Source organism: Vicia villosa, linkage group LG2, assembly GCF_029867415.1.
Source record: "Vicia villosa cultivar HV-30 ecotype Madison, WI linkage group LG2, Vvil1.0, whole genome shotgun sequence".
Lineage (NCBI taxonomy): Eukaryota > Viridiplantae > Streptophyta > Magnoliopsida > Fabales > Fabaceae > Vicia > Vicia villosa.
The window spans coordinates 53,801,086-53,816,897 of record NC_081181.1 but is presented as its reverse complement, the minus strand read 5'-3'; the positions used below and the strand labels follow the sequence as shown (position 1 = coordinate 53,816,897).

The window sequence follows — 15,812 nt, the reverse complement described above, 5'->3', positions numbered from 1 at the left end:
ATATCTCTCAAAGAAGCATTTTTGGCCAAGTCTTTAGAGAGACAAAGTTGTAGAGAATGAAATTTCCTTCAAATTATCTTTGATTGGACAATTTCTGATGAACCATGTGAAAGCTATGGCTGATCAAAGTTCAGTGACTTTTGGTTTAAAAACTCTAATTTGGAAGCTTTGAGTTTTGTTGATTTCCGAGCTTTTCTTGATGAATCATGATCAACCCTTGATCAAATGATGAATATAAATTCAAATCCTTGATGTTGACAAAAAATCTTGACTTTTGACTGTAAGTTGACCACAATTGACTTTTAGGTCAAACTAATCGATTGTTGGTCATTTGAGCAATTGACTGGGCAACCTTGTGAATTAAGACTTGAAACTTGACATGGAGATACTTTGATACATATAGGACCATATGAAATCCATTTGAGACCTTGATATATCCATCTCCCTTAAGAAAACCAAAACCCTAAACTGAGCTTCCTTGATTATGAGGATAGATGCATAGCCAATCCTTGAGTTTTTGAAGATCAACTAAGCTTGAACCTTGAAGTGTGGAGGGAAAATTTTGGGGTATGACAGATACTCCTATAAATACTGCATGGTTTAGATTTCAAATCTTCACCTCTTTCATACTATTCAAATCCATTTTTCAAACACAAGTGCGTTGTCTTAAACTTTAATTGAAACTTGTTGCATACAATTTTCATTTTCCTTAATTTTAGGGGGCTTAACCATTTTTACCAATTTAACTATTTTTCATTTCTCAAACATTCTTCAACAATTTATAACCTTTCTCTAGTTTCTAATCTTCAACACTATTACATCATTGCCATCACTTTCACCAAAGCCCACTTTTCATCACCCTTTATGATTTCACATTGAAATCCTAAACTTGGTGTAGCCTAACCTCATGAGTTTAACAATTCATCTATAATCTACATCAAGCATTCAACAAGTCTCTATTCAATTTTCATCTATTTCAACAATTCAAGAATCATCACATTCATCAATATTCATCAATCCAAGATTCAAGCTTTATCGATTTTCTATTATCATCAATCTATATTCATCTTATCATCAAGGAATAATTATTTGGAAGATTAAAGGATTACCTCTTGAAGTTTTTCGGGTTTCTTTTTGCTTAATTTCGTCGGTAAAATTCAACAACAACCAGAGCAAATCTCCGTTCCGTTGATAAGCCTTGAACCTTCCCCTTCTCCATGCCATAGCCATGAATTTTCTTGTATGAATAACTTTGTTAATTGCATGTGGTAAAACACTTAATTTAACATTAAAAATCACAATTCAAGTACCTAGAAAAAATCAATCAAAACATTATATCAAGCACCTCACGTGCGATATTGAAATCTACTTTTCTTCAATTCCATTGATAATTTCTCTTCCATTTCATCTTCATATGTGATGTGTTCTTTCTAATTATTATGTTCGAATAAAAATTTGCATAAAAAACAGTCTGAATCGCATGTAATTCGAACTCGAAATTATGTCGAAACCGAAAAAAATGGAAAAATTATACCTTAACTGTTTTGCACGAACTCATACACCATTTGTATCAATTTTTCGCGTTGTTTATGAATATGTAATTAGTTTGTGTCTCGATGTGTATTTTGCGTGAACCGGTCACTTGTTTTCATGAGTTAACGCTACTTTTCGGTGCTATTTTTTTCGATGCTTGTTTTGAAAAACTAATTGCATATTTTAATTTTTTGCGAAATTCCAATTTCAATGGTATATTAATTTATCAAATTCGGCTCAATTTAGTGTCACCAAAAAATTACCCAAAATTGATTTTGTGTATATATTAGAAATTGGCTAGTGTTGCATATATGTAAATATAAACTGCTACAGTTATTAAGTAGTATATGCGTGTGTTTGGTAAAGCGTTGGTATACCGCTACCGCACGTTCTAAACCAGTTGCATCGCAATTTTGAGAAACTACTGGTTGTAACTTTTGTGAAATGTGCGGTGTTACCGCAATTTCCTTCAAAAGCCTAACAGAGGCTATATATTATAGAAAACGAAAACGAAAACAATAACAATAATATATATATATATATATATATATATATATATATATATATATATATATATATATATATATATATATATATATATATATATATATATATATATATATATAGGAGGGATATATTTACTCCAAGAGTAAGTGTAGAATATTTACTCCAAATCGTAACCATGGATTTTCATTAATCTGACGGTTTTAATTGATTACTTAATCTAATTATTTTTGGAAATAATTTTCTATATAAAAAATTAATTATAACCGTTAGATTAATGATAATCAATGGTTAAGATTTGAAGTAAGTCTTCAACACTTACTCTTGGAGTAAATATATCCCTCCTCATATATATATATATATATATATATATATATATATATATATATATATATATATATATATATATATATATATATATATATATATATATATATATATATATATATAATGGATGTTTCTAATGTTCAATTGGGTCTCTATTGTGTTTTCTTTTTGATCAATTGAGACTTTAGAATCCAATATAATTTTCATTGTTACACCACATTTATTTGTCAATACATATCATAGAATATTTTGAAAAATAATTTGGGTCTCTAGGATCCAATGTGTTCATCTCTAATTTTTAATAACTAAAACATTTTTAGTTTATTTTTGGCTTGAATTAATTTTTAGAATTAGTTCTACTAATTATGATTTAACTTTAGATTTAATTAAAGCGTTTATCACGACAACGTTAAGTGTATTTTTCTCTTGAAAACCCTAACTTTAGGTCCACTTTGCATGATAACATTAGGTGAGAAATTCCGTTATTTTCTAGTCTTTTACTTTATTAAAACAAAAATTCTTTTTTTAGATAAATCCAAAATACTTTAAAAACAAGATACGTATAATACTCCATGAGCCTTAAGCAAATGGGGAAAGGTGAGCGGGAGCCTTCTTTACCTCACCTTAGAGTATTTTGTACATGAGACGCTTGACTCACTTGTACAAAGTATTCACCCTTATTTTATATTCTTTAGTATAATGCGTATCTAAAACAATTTTATAATAAAAGTAGAAAAAGGAGTTGGTGGGGTATTCCTTCCCGACTCTCTGAATATTCAGATACCTTCAGCCTTGAGGGACCATTTGGTATGCGTCTCCTAACAAAACACTTCAACAAATCCAAACCTTGATGCCTTAGGGCTTCTCCTCAAACTCTTTTCATAAAAGACATGTGCTTTCTTTCTAACGCCAACAGGCAACACCTAAGACTCCACACAACGAGCGACAAGCCCTAATTATTGGAACGTGAAAGTAACATCACCTACTAAAAACCACAAACAAACAACAATTTTCTAGATGAACTACGGAGCTCTGATATCTTCATTGCACTATGGAGATACGTGGCACAAGGTTTTTGAAATTCCGGCGAGCTCACTAATTTAAAACCTTCTTTTTTCCCCTTCTTAGCAAGAAACCCTTAAATAACAACACCTTTAGAAACGGACAAAAAAAGTGGATCTCGTTGAGTACTATAACACCCTTCTAACCCACTGTTTACAGTGATTTATGGTAAAACAATCGCTAGTCTTCCAAATTGAATTATTTTGGTAACTTACAGGATTGACTAGATTGATCCTGGGACATGTGTCTAAGTTTTGGTTAATACACTTGCAATTGAATCCATATTCTAATAATATTTTGTTTTAACTAAGGTATTGAAAGTTCTTTAAATATTACAATTATGGAGAATGTAAAATGGTTTCGATTAAAGGGCTGGAATAAAGGTATCAATTGTAAAAATTAAAGGAAAGTGCAGAACAAACAAATGATCCTAAAACTAGAGATTTCGGTTGGAAAGTAAAAGATTTCGAAAAGTAACGTAAAGTACTTTGCATTGATAAAGTAAATAATTCCGAAAACACAATAATGATGTTTCTTATACGTACATTCTCTTCAAACTCGTTTCTCTACGCTGGTACTTTGAGTATATTGAGTGATTTTGTACAAAGTGAACACCCTGAATGCTAACATTAATATTCCTATTTATACTAATTCGACCCTAACGGTTCTTCTCTAGAAACATGTCACGTTTAACATTTGCATGATCCTCTTGAATAATAGACTTCCACGCGTCTTCGACGAAAGGCTTGATTAATTTTGAATACAAATTTTCTCTTCCTGTGAGCGCCAAGTCTTCGACGTGTTACATCCAAATAAATTTAAATTTTAAAACAATGAATACAACTATTCAATCCTAATAATTTGGGCTTTTTGTCCCATCTTATGCAATCGAAGCCCAAAGCACAATGAACATTTTGTTTTACTCTTTAATCCAGCTATTGTCGAAATTATCAGCTAACACCCACAAAGAATATTCGCAATATAATACGAAATAACGTCAAATAAAAACACCAACAAGGGTGTCACGTCATCATAAAAACTTCACAATAACTATAGTCTTGCTCCGTAACACGTGTTGCATAAATTTTAAAACATACATCGAATGATAGTTCAACATATTTATTCAAATACTTCGCATCGGAATTCATAACTTAAACATCTTTAAAGTAAACTTCATAAACATCAACTGAACATCATGATTCATGAGTTATATTCAAAACATCAACATCAAAATGTAAATCAACTCAATTCATCAAAGGGAACATAATAGTTCAAAACATAACGACACCATCCCCGATGTTACGTATTAGAGAAAGACTTTCTTCAATCTAAACAACGGTAAAAGGATGCCATGAAGCTATCCTCAAACTTCAACGGACTACTCCTGATTACCTGCGTGTTACCCACGTGGAGGCAACAGTCAAACAAAAAGGGTGAGTATTTCATAATCATTATGTAAGACATAAGGAATAGATATAGTAGTTGTATACAAATAACCAACCATACATATACCGATACAACATATCCATCATATACGCATACTTACTCACACCCGCGCCTCATCACCTATTCACAACATCATCTTATGATTCAATCACAATTATCAATTAGATACACCACAATGCAACGAATCATCATTCATGTATTCATCAAAGTCATATCATCATTCAAAAACACAACATCACAAACATCTTGTTCAACACAACACACACATAAATTAATCATGTTATCAATCAACACAACAACATTCACCAAAAGTCAAGTATAGAAACACAAGAATTCACAACATCAAGTTCCATACAAAGACACCCTATAAACCTACCCAAACGTGCACAGTAAATTCCAGAAAATTCCCAAAAGTTCTAATAAAATATAAGTCACCATACTCTGGAATCATTTTTCAAAAATATAAACCTTCAAATTTCAAGAACCGCGCTAAGCACGACCATACCGCGCTAAGCGGGCTCCTCTCTATCTTGACCGTCTCTTTATATTCCAGAGCACGCTAAGCGGGCTTAATTAGTGCATTTTGATGCATATTCCTTTATGTTTGTACTTAGGCATTTCTATGGTTTAGTTTGTTTATTTTTCTATTTTATTATGTTTTTATATTTGAGTTTATTTTTATTGTTATTTGATTTTCGTATTTAATTTTCAACATTAGCAGTCTGTACGAAAACGATCATAGTTGGAGCTCCGGGAATTCGATCGACATGTTCTATAATCTTCGGAAAGCTAAGAGAAAGAGCTACAACTTTTGTGTTGGAGTCAAAGGCAGATTCGGAGCGCATATTTTCCAGAATTTCGTTTGAAGCTGCAACATTAGTTTTATTTAGTTTTGGATCATTAGTTTTGGGCTAGGTTATGTTTGTTTGACCCAGTTGGGTTATGACCCGAATTCTTGTTTCTCCCATTTACCTAGGCAGTCGCTACTGTTCATGGTACCTTCTATTTCACGAATTATTTTCTTACACTTTGTAGAACTCATGGAGAACTAACACCTTCCTGACGGATTTGCTGTATTCAGGTTCAAAACTTTGAGATTGTTATAACGACAATTAGAATTCTATTCCTTTAAATAATATTATATGATCGTTGTTTGCTTAATTCAATTTCCATGTAATATTGTTGATTAAAATTGATTGATATATGTTTTTGACTTTTGATCGCAATTCAACTCTGCTTAACCGTTAAATTGCGATATCTTTAATCGTATGCTTAAATCCGACAATAGAAATATATATCTTACGATGTCGGTCACGCTTGTTGAATGATATTGTGTTCGATTAGTATAGAGACTGTCGTTGTAGAAATCGATGATAAGTAGAACCCGATGGCAGTGAATCCGTTTGCGCTATAATCACTTATTTCATAACAGCTTATTTTATAATCACTTTTGTTAATAAATTTTTATTATAAATCGATTCAGGATTAACCCCCCCAATTCGATTTAATTTGGTTGAAATTACAAGAATCCTTGCGATACGACTCGAGCCATTGTCACTATACCATGTTTTTAAAATACTCATTTTTGATCCGTGCGCGACAGCGGATCAGGGCTCTACAGCGCTAAGCGGACCTTGCAATTTTGCAGAAAATTCCTGCGCGACCTGCATCATACCAGACCCAATCCTTTGTCCAAAAACTGATTTTAATTAATGATTTTCTACATTTAAGGCCTATTAACCTAGTTCTAGCATGTATTAATTATTTTAAACACCAAATTACAAACATTCATTATACTTCCAATGATCTTCATCAAGCCCTAAACCTCCAAATCCTCAACAATGGTAGATTTCATATTATCAATCACCAATATAACAATCATCATCATCATACAACATGTTAATCATGCAATCAAAACAAGCTATCATCATAAATCATCAATTTCACCATGAACAACACAAACCCCAACATACAATTATCATTCCCTTAAATCAAACATAATAATTAGGATAACCCCCTTACCTTAGATTATTATCTTGATTGCTTCCCTCTTTGAACTCTACGGTCGTTCTTCTTCTCTTCTCTTGCCCTAGCTCTCTCTTCTTTTCTCGTTTTTCTCCAAATTCTATGTCGAATGAACAATCTCTCCTAATTCCTCTTTTTACCTAGTTAGCCTTAGGACCCTTATTATGAACTTCCTAATATGCCCTTACTACCTTCTCCTCATTTTACCTCTTTATGTTATTTAATTATAACAATGCTAATTAGGAATTATATTATTATTCTAATTCAACACCTCAACTCTACTACCCCACACACATCACATAAACATCACACGTCACACATTGTCAACTATAAATCACCGTGATTTGTATAATCACATCAAAATATCAAATAATCAATCAAATAATTAAATCCAAGTATCGGGGTTATAAGTACAACGGATGTGAGGGGTGCTAATACCTTCCGCATTGCATAATCAACTTCTGTACCCAAGTTTTGGTTGCGAGACCATCTTATTCATCCTATGGGGTTTTCTCGATGTTTCCCCCTCTCTTTGGGATAAATAAAGTTTGACGATGACTCTGTGATTTTTCGTGTTGCGACAACTTGCATGGTTAGCACTCCAACTCCAAAGTCAATTCAATATTCAAAACGATTAAAGTGAAATTGGAGATCAAAGATTGTGTACTTTTTCAGGATGTTTGAAATATATTACATCCGCCAAAATTGAAACACACAGGTTAAAGGGGTTTCATAAAATTGGGGTGTGGCTCAAAAAGAAGTGAATTGTTATGCGTGAGGTGTATACGAAAATACATCTCTAAAATCTGAAAGGCATTTTTCAGATTTTCATAGGGTTCTTTTCCATTTTCCACGGGATAAAAAATTCTCAAAAATTATCATGTTTGAAGTAACACTATGAAGCTTATAAGAGAATCACATTAAACTTGATTATTGAGACTAATCATACACATACTTTTAAAACAAATCATTCTTTTTACTTAAAAACAATTTTTTAGCATTTTCATTTTAGTTTATTTGTCATTATTACCTGAATTATATTTGTAAAATCATGAGTACCCAACCCAAAACATGATATCAAGTAACAATATCATCATTATTTAATTGACACTTACAATTATATAAAGATAGAATATGACATATATTATCAAGTTCCACCTTTTAACAAAAATCATACCAACAAAGAAAACAAGACCAAAATAAAATTCCCCAAAAGCCATATCTTAAACATACAACCAAACAAACAAACATGAACCACTCCACCAAAGGAAAATGACACATCTCCATTTTGTCAAAACACAACAATCACAGACTCTCAAAGCCAGAGCCTTGTTATCTACTGACAGTACCACCTTTTAAGCCCAAATTTAGTCCACAAAATCAAGCACAAGCATTATCTCTACCCAAAATTCAATAATCCATTTGAACCCTTTTTTTCAGTGGCTCTGATTCTGCCATTTTATTCATCAAAAGCCACTGCCACATAAATAAACTTTTATTTTGCTACAGACAAAAATAGGACTCATAGTTTTGTTGTGTTGTCACATATGTATAACATTGTGTGAACTATACTCATTTTTTATCACTGAGTGCTTCTTCTATCAATCTAAGGTTGTTGTAACAACACACTGTTAGGGTCCCCAAAAGCTTCAAACCGATTCTGCAGGTAACGTTTCTCACTATGATTGATCAACACAGCATAATAAAACGACCCACTTGCGATTTAAAGATAAAAATCGAATCTTTTGCCTTTTATTTCAATTGGGTTTGTGTTATTTTGAGGATCCTTGTTTCCCATATTTTGTTTTTTAAATTAAGTTTTGGTTTGGTGTGATGGGTTGTCTTCGTGAATTTGGATTAGATTGGATTGCGAACCGTGTGATTTTCTTGGTTTTTTGGTGTATAATGTATTGTTTGTTCATTGGCCTTTTAGATTTCTTTGCAATAGTGCAACTTTTCTATATTTTGTGTTGTCATTTTCATTAGTTGAGTTGTGCGGAGCATAGATTCATGAGTGCACATGCCTTTGATGGTTCTTTAGCTCTGTTATCTTTTCTCAAAAGAAAAATTTGATTCTGTTATCTCTATTTTCATGCGAATTTGTTGATGTTGCTCTTATTCCATCTTGTGGAGTATGGTATATTTCTTAAAGTAAGTCTATGGCATGTGCTCTAGGATAAAGTTAGCTTTCTATCTATAATCTATCCTCTCCAGTCAAATCTTAGCCGTTGGATTAATCTAACAGTTGAGATTTTGCTGGAGAGGCAAGCTATGAAGCACGGACACCAGAAATACGACACAGACACTGATACGTTGAACCGGTAATAGTTTGAAAGAAATTAATAAATTAAACGGAATCATCACAAGTGTAGGCGTTGGTTTCAGACACAGACACCTTTTTTCAGAGGTGTCGGTGCTACATAGGAGGCAAGAAGGCCGGATAGGATCCGGTTGTGTATGATTGTGGGACTATGCCTCCTATGCCTCTAGCATGTCAATCCATATTTTTAAATTACGGTCTGCAACTGCAACTACAATATAACGGTTTTAGAGGTCTCCACAATGAAAATTCAAAACATTTAACAGTTAGAATAAGTTAGTTTTATGTTGTTTTTTTTCATGACTATTAACGAGGCAGTTCTTAATTTTCTTTAGTCTTTTCACTCTGAATTATTTTGGTTAGCATTTTAATTTGTTAATTGTTCTGCTCTGTTTTGTTTTTATGTTTCAGTGATATCTGCAAGAACTCTTCTGCTTGACAATGCCACCAAAACCCTTAGACTATGAGTCAATAAACGAAAATGTGAAGAAGGCTCAGTATGCTGTCAGAGGTGAATTATACCTTCGAGCTACAGAGCTTCAGAAGGAGGGCAAAAAGGTATAGTAGAATTTATTTTCCGTGTTTTACACAAATTTTTTTACCTGTTTGAGGTTCAATTGACAGCTTGTTTTCAAATATTGGCAGATTATATTCACCAATGTTGGAAATCCACATGCTTTGGGACAGAAACCACTGACCTTCCCTCGCCAGGTTCAACATAACTACCATATTTCTACGTTTACTAAATGCCCCTTGTAATTTTTTTATAAATTTTTTGCCAAACATACTCCGTAAGTCCTTATTTAGTTAAGTTGTTGGAGTGTTGAAGTACTATATTTGTTGATTATTCTAATGTGGTTTGTGACAGCTATAACTTATAGCAATGTTTTTTGGGTTCAGGTTGTTGCTTTGTGCCAGGCTCCGTTCTTGCTTGACGATCCTAACGTTGGACTGCTATTCCCCGCTGATGCAATTGCAAGAGCTAAACAGTATCTGTCATTCACATCGGGTGGTTTAGGTACTAATATAATATTGCCAAAAACAGTATCTGTCATTCACATCTGTTTTATCAGTTATATACTGTCATGTTAAAAATCAATTTGATCATTGATATCAGTTGCATAGTGGGTGAGCTCACTGGTCGAGGTTATGCTATTTTCAGTTCAAATTTTTGATTTTTTTTGAAACGGTAAATTTTATGATATGGGAATCTCTAGTAACGTGATACATCTAATGCTATATTGTAGGTGCTTATAGTGATTCTCGAGGCACTCCTGCAGTGAGGAAGGAAGTGGCAGAGTTCATCCAGAGGCGTGATGGTTATCCTAGGTATATATATATGCTCCATACTTTGCTATTTTTCTTACTTATTTTGGAATGAAAATGAAAACTAGAAACATAGAAAACGTGCCCTTTGTTTCTATTTTGTTAGGCAAAGTGATTAATTAGGTCTTCCTCTATTTGTAGTGACCCAGAGTTCATATACCTTACTGATGGTGCGAGCAAGGCTGTGATGCAGATATTAAATACGATCATCAGAGGCCAAGGGGATGGGGTAATATAGTCTTTTTACTTATGGTACTTATTTTTCTGTAATCACACTTCACTTTTCAAATGATTTTTCATCACTTTTTATTTCCAGATTATGGTTCCAGTCCCACAATACCCGCTCTACTCTGCAACGATCGCTCTTCTTGGTGGCACTCTTGTTCCATACTACCTCGAAGAGACAGCAAATTGGGGTCTTGATACTAATGAACTTCGAAAATCAGTTTCAGAGGCTCGCTTTAAAGGATTAAATGTATGTGTTTTTTCTTTACAAATGTTATGCCTTTGAAGGAAGTGACTTAATTTCTTATAAATTGAAATTTGATCAGGTTAAAGCAATGGTGATCATAAATCCTGGAAACCCTACCGGTCAATGCCTTAGTCAAGAGAATTTACGAGAGGTTTTGCAATTTTGTTATGAAGAAAACTTAGTCTTGCTTGGAGATGAGGTTTACCAGACAAATATATATCAGGATGAACGGCCCTTCATTAGTGCCAAAAAGGTATATTTTGCCGTGCTTCTTTTTTTAGGCTTATATTTTGATGTATTAGTAGTTAATCTGATGTTTTGCTTCAATAATACTGTATTTTTGTTAACACAAATAGGTTTTGATGGATATGGGGCCACCTTTAAGCAAGGAAGTCCAGCTTGTTTCATTTCACTCGGTGTCAAAAGGGTATTTTGGCGAATGCGGACAGAGAGGTGGATATTTTGAAATGACCAACATTCCTCCTGAGGTTTGTCTCTTCATAAACTGTGTTACCGATTTTTTCTTGCGCCGAGTATCAAGCTGATATTTCTTGTAACATTGGAAGTATAGATTTTTCACGAACTAACTAATCCAAATAACTTAAGTTGTGGTGTGCAAGCACATGGATGGTTTTATATCTAACTTGTTTTCTCATGCAAAAGTCCTTGCGGCTTGAAGCATGATGAAAAATGCACAAGTCCACTCTACCTTGTACGGTATGAAGTTGATAGAAAAACGGTTGAACATGAAAGAAGGAATTCAAGATATATACATCAATATGGAGATGCTACTGAAGCTCTGATGTTTTTCTTTGATCCTCATTTTGTTTTGCAGACAGTTGATGAGATCTATAAAGTTGCATCAATATCACTTAGTCCAAATGTTCCTGCACAAATATTTGTGAGTTAGCACTGAATTTTCTCTGTTTGATATTTTTACTTATTTGTTCAAAATATAATTTTAGCAAGTCTTGTTCTCTTTTTCCTCATCGTTTTCCACCGTTTTACCTTCATTCTACAGATGGGACTAATGATCAATCCACCCAAACCTGGAGATATTTCTTATGACCAATTTGCTAGGGAAAGGTAATCAATCATCCTAATATCTGATCTGGATTCATAAGAAGATTGCTCTTTAGGTAATAATAAATTAACAATTTTCGACAATATGCAGCAAAGGAATACTTGAATCACTAAGAAGAAGAGCAAGGATAATGACTGATGGATTCAACAGTTGCAGGAATGTTGTTTGTAACTTCACAGAAGGTATAAATATATGACCATGTTCAGAACAAATACGTCACATTCCTCTAATGTTACAACATTATTGTTGGATTTTTTTTGTGCCGTATTGATCCGTTGAGTTTTGTTCAGGTGCCATGTATTCATTCCCTCAAATTCGATTGCCACCAAAAGCTTTGGAGATTGCTCAACAGGCTGGAAAAGCTGCAGATGTTTACTACTGTCTCAAGCTTTTGGAAGCCACTGGCATATCCACTGTTCCTGGTTCCGGATTCGGACAGAAAGAAGGGTAAAACACTCGTCCCTTTATTTTTCTTCCCTTTTGTATGTAATTTTTTATGGAGTCTGTTTAGATTGACTTATTTGAGTTTATGGAAACAACGAATTACATGTTCATTACAGTTTTCTTTTTCGAGTTTCTTATGCTTGTTTGTCGTAAAATTTGTATAGGGTGTTCCATTTGAGGACAACAATATTACCAGCTGAGGAAGAAATGCCTGCAATCATGGATAGTTTCAAAAAGTTCAATGATGATTTCATGGAGGAATATGATGACCATAGAGGTTATTCAAGGTTGTAATGAAATCGTCTCAAATCCTTCCCTTCAAAAAACATAACCCTCCTTTCTCAAACCTTAGATTTTCTTCTATGTTTCACTGAGAATCTTCTTCATGTATATTTAATCTCTGTTGCACCTTTTATTATTATATGTATGTTGTGCCACCATGGCAAACAAACATCTCGAGTATAATAATTATCTCTGTTGTCCTTTGTCAAAAAATAAAATAAAATAATCTCTATGTTTTGTGTTAATTTCTTGTGTTCACATCAACAAATATAGTAATGCACTAAGCTTTGTCCTTTTGCTTCCCTGCACTATCTTGGACATCAATAAAATGAAGCAAAAAACAAATGGCCAATAATTGCTTTCAGAAGTAGCAAAGATGTAATATTGGAATTTAGTTTTTGTTTCTTTAGAAATTTGAATGATCCTATGATTTTCTTATTTCAAAACCAATAGGTGATTTTATTATTCTCATTTAAATTCAGATAAAGTTAGGGATAAAAGACATTCCTTTTACAAGATGTAAAGCTATGGGAATCAAGTATATAAAGTTATTAACATGGAATATAGAACATTTAAAAGTATGCGTAAAGAAATGTTGAAAGAAGCTGGGGTTTGAATTCGATCGTGGACACGCAATAGTGTTAAATTTTTTAAGGGAGAGTTTTGTTGCCCATTGTGGTTATTCTTGATTCAAAAGATAAGTCTCTGCAGTTACGCGTAAAGGTTACTTGGTTTTTACAGGAAAAAACATAAATTTCCCAGTGAGACATTTAGACTAAAACAATTATTATGTTATGCGGTATCGTTTATGATAGTTAGCTACTGTCACAGGGGCACCCACGTTTCTTCATTTAAGCGGTCTCTAAGACTTAAGAACTTCTAAGATTGTACAATTGATAAGAAGTTTTAAGTTTCAGCTTGTGCAATAATTTTTATAGAGTAACAACTATTTGTTTGTCAAGGCGCTGAGTGGTTATTTTCTACAAGATTTTTAGCTCCTTTTATAGAGGATCACAAACGAGTCATTGGAGAAGACTTCATGCACAAGGAGTCTTTGAGAGAAGAATCATCAAAGACGTTGGAAAACTTCATGATATGGTTAATGTTGTTGAGAGGCCATTTGAACATCCTTTACTACAAGAGAAATGATCATTTGCAATCCTTCTACGTTCTGCAGATTTCTGCTATTAAAAGAAGACAAAATGTCTTCAGAGCTTGATAGTGACCTATCATAGTTTTTTTATCCTTGAGCTTTGATTGACTTCTAGTTCTGAGTCTCTAAAAGATGAATCTTCAAAAGTAGGCTTCACTCAAAATCTGGGATCTTCAGGTTGTGATCCTTGATCAGGTTCAGAGTCCGAGTCTTCAGGTTTTGATCCTTCAGAGGTTGACTTTCTTCAAACTCTGGTCTTCAGAAGTTGACCTCTTCAAAAGCTGATTCTTCGGAGTTTGATATTTAGAATCTACATCTTAAGGCTTCTCTTTGAATGTTCAATGCAGTGTCAGAATTGACTTTGAGTCAGAAATTTCGATTTATGTTCCTGCACGTCGAACAAACATTAATACACCCAATTGTTTTTTTAAATACTTCGTTATCATCAAAACCTAAGAGTGTGTTTAGATGAAACATTTTAATGAGGTAATGTAATGTTTTGAAGGAATTTAAAATGATTTGCACAAAATTTATTGTTTGGATACAAAAATGAAGAATTGTTAAAATAATGGAAATTTATGGAGTATTTTATCTAAGTTAAATTTTGTCATTTTGAAATACACCAAAAACCAAAGAATTTGAAATTCCTCTCATACTTCATAGAACGTATTTTTTACTATTATTTCTTCAAATTTTGAAAATTGGTCCTCATATTTTTCAAAATTACAAAACCGGCTCCAAAAATTTTCAAAAAATTGCAAATTGATCCTTAATAATTTTAAAATTTTCAATTTGGTCCTTCAAATTTTTAAAAATTTCAAATTGCTCCCTACTTTTCAATTTTTTAATTTGGTCCAAAAATTTAAATTTTATAAAAAATGATCCCAAAAATTTAACAAGGAATTATCTTAATACTCCATCCAAACAAAATAATTTAAAAATAAATGAATTTCAATTAAATCATTTGAATTGCTTTGAATTTTAAATTCCTTTAAAATTTTCAATTACCTCATCCAAACAGATTCTAAGGATTTCCAACAATCGTGAGTCATGAGTCTTTCATGATAAGTTCACATGGATAAAAAAAGTGAATCAATTTTAAAATACCTCCAATATCACTGTGAATCAAATATATATTAAAACTAAAATTCCACCCTTTAATTTGAATCAAACAGTCTTTGTTGACATCAACAAATGACCAATAATTGTTTCCAGAAGTTGAAAAGATATAATATTGGAATTTAGTTTTTGTTTCTATTGAAATTTCTTTGATTCTTTGATTTTCTTAATTTCAAAATAGTAAGATATTTTATTATTCACATTTAAATTCAGATAAAGTTAGAGATAAATTAAAAGAGCTTCCTTTTGCAAGTTGTAAAGCTATGTGAATCAAGTATATAAAGTTATTAATATGGAATATAGAACATTTAAAAGTGTATATAAAAAAAAGCTTCTTTGAAACCCTACAGAAGGTAAGCTTTGTTATATTTGAATTTCGTTTTCTAGTCTAAAAAATATTCCAATTTTAGAGTGAAAGAGTAGTGTTTGGCGCCATAAGGCATTTGGTCTCGTTATTAATTACTAGTACTTTATCCCGTGCGATGCACGTGTTTAGGCGGGATTTTAGTCTAAAGTTGACGCCTAAACATGTATTCTGTTTTAATATATTAAAGATTATGTCATGCTGCTGTATAGTCTATAATGGTCGGCTACTGTCACGGGCACCCATCTACTGCTTCTTTTGTCTCTCATTCACCACTGTGCTCTTATTTAATACTCTCAGTCTCAGGTTTCTTTCAAAATTGTTTTAATAAGATAAATATTCACAATTTAA

The 15,812-nt window shown here is 32.7% G+C and overlaps 1 protein-coding gene across 1 annotated transcript; it reads left to right on the top strand.

Moving 5' to 3' along the window:
• Positions 1-8,177: 8,177 nt before the first annotated feature.
• On the top strand, positions 8,178-13,070 carry LOC131650650 (glutamate--glyoxylate aminotransferase 2). The gene is made up of 14 exons (XM_058920356.1): positions 8,178-8,563; positions 9,629-9,775; positions 9,863-9,928; positions 10,118-10,235; positions 10,465-10,546; positions 10,685-10,772; positions 10,860-11,018; positions 11,095-11,268; positions 11,372-11,503; positions 11,851-11,916; positions 12,037-12,101; positions 12,190-12,281; positions 12,390-12,546; positions 12,708-13,070. Exons 2-14 carry the CDS (start codon positions 9,659-9,661, stop codon positions 12,835-12,837), a joined length of 1,446 nt encoding a protein of 481 aa, XP_058776339.1. The 5' UTR covers positions 8,178-8,563; positions 9,629-9,658; the 3' UTR covers positions 12,838-13,070.
• Positions 13,071-15,812: the final 2,742 nt, after the last annotated feature.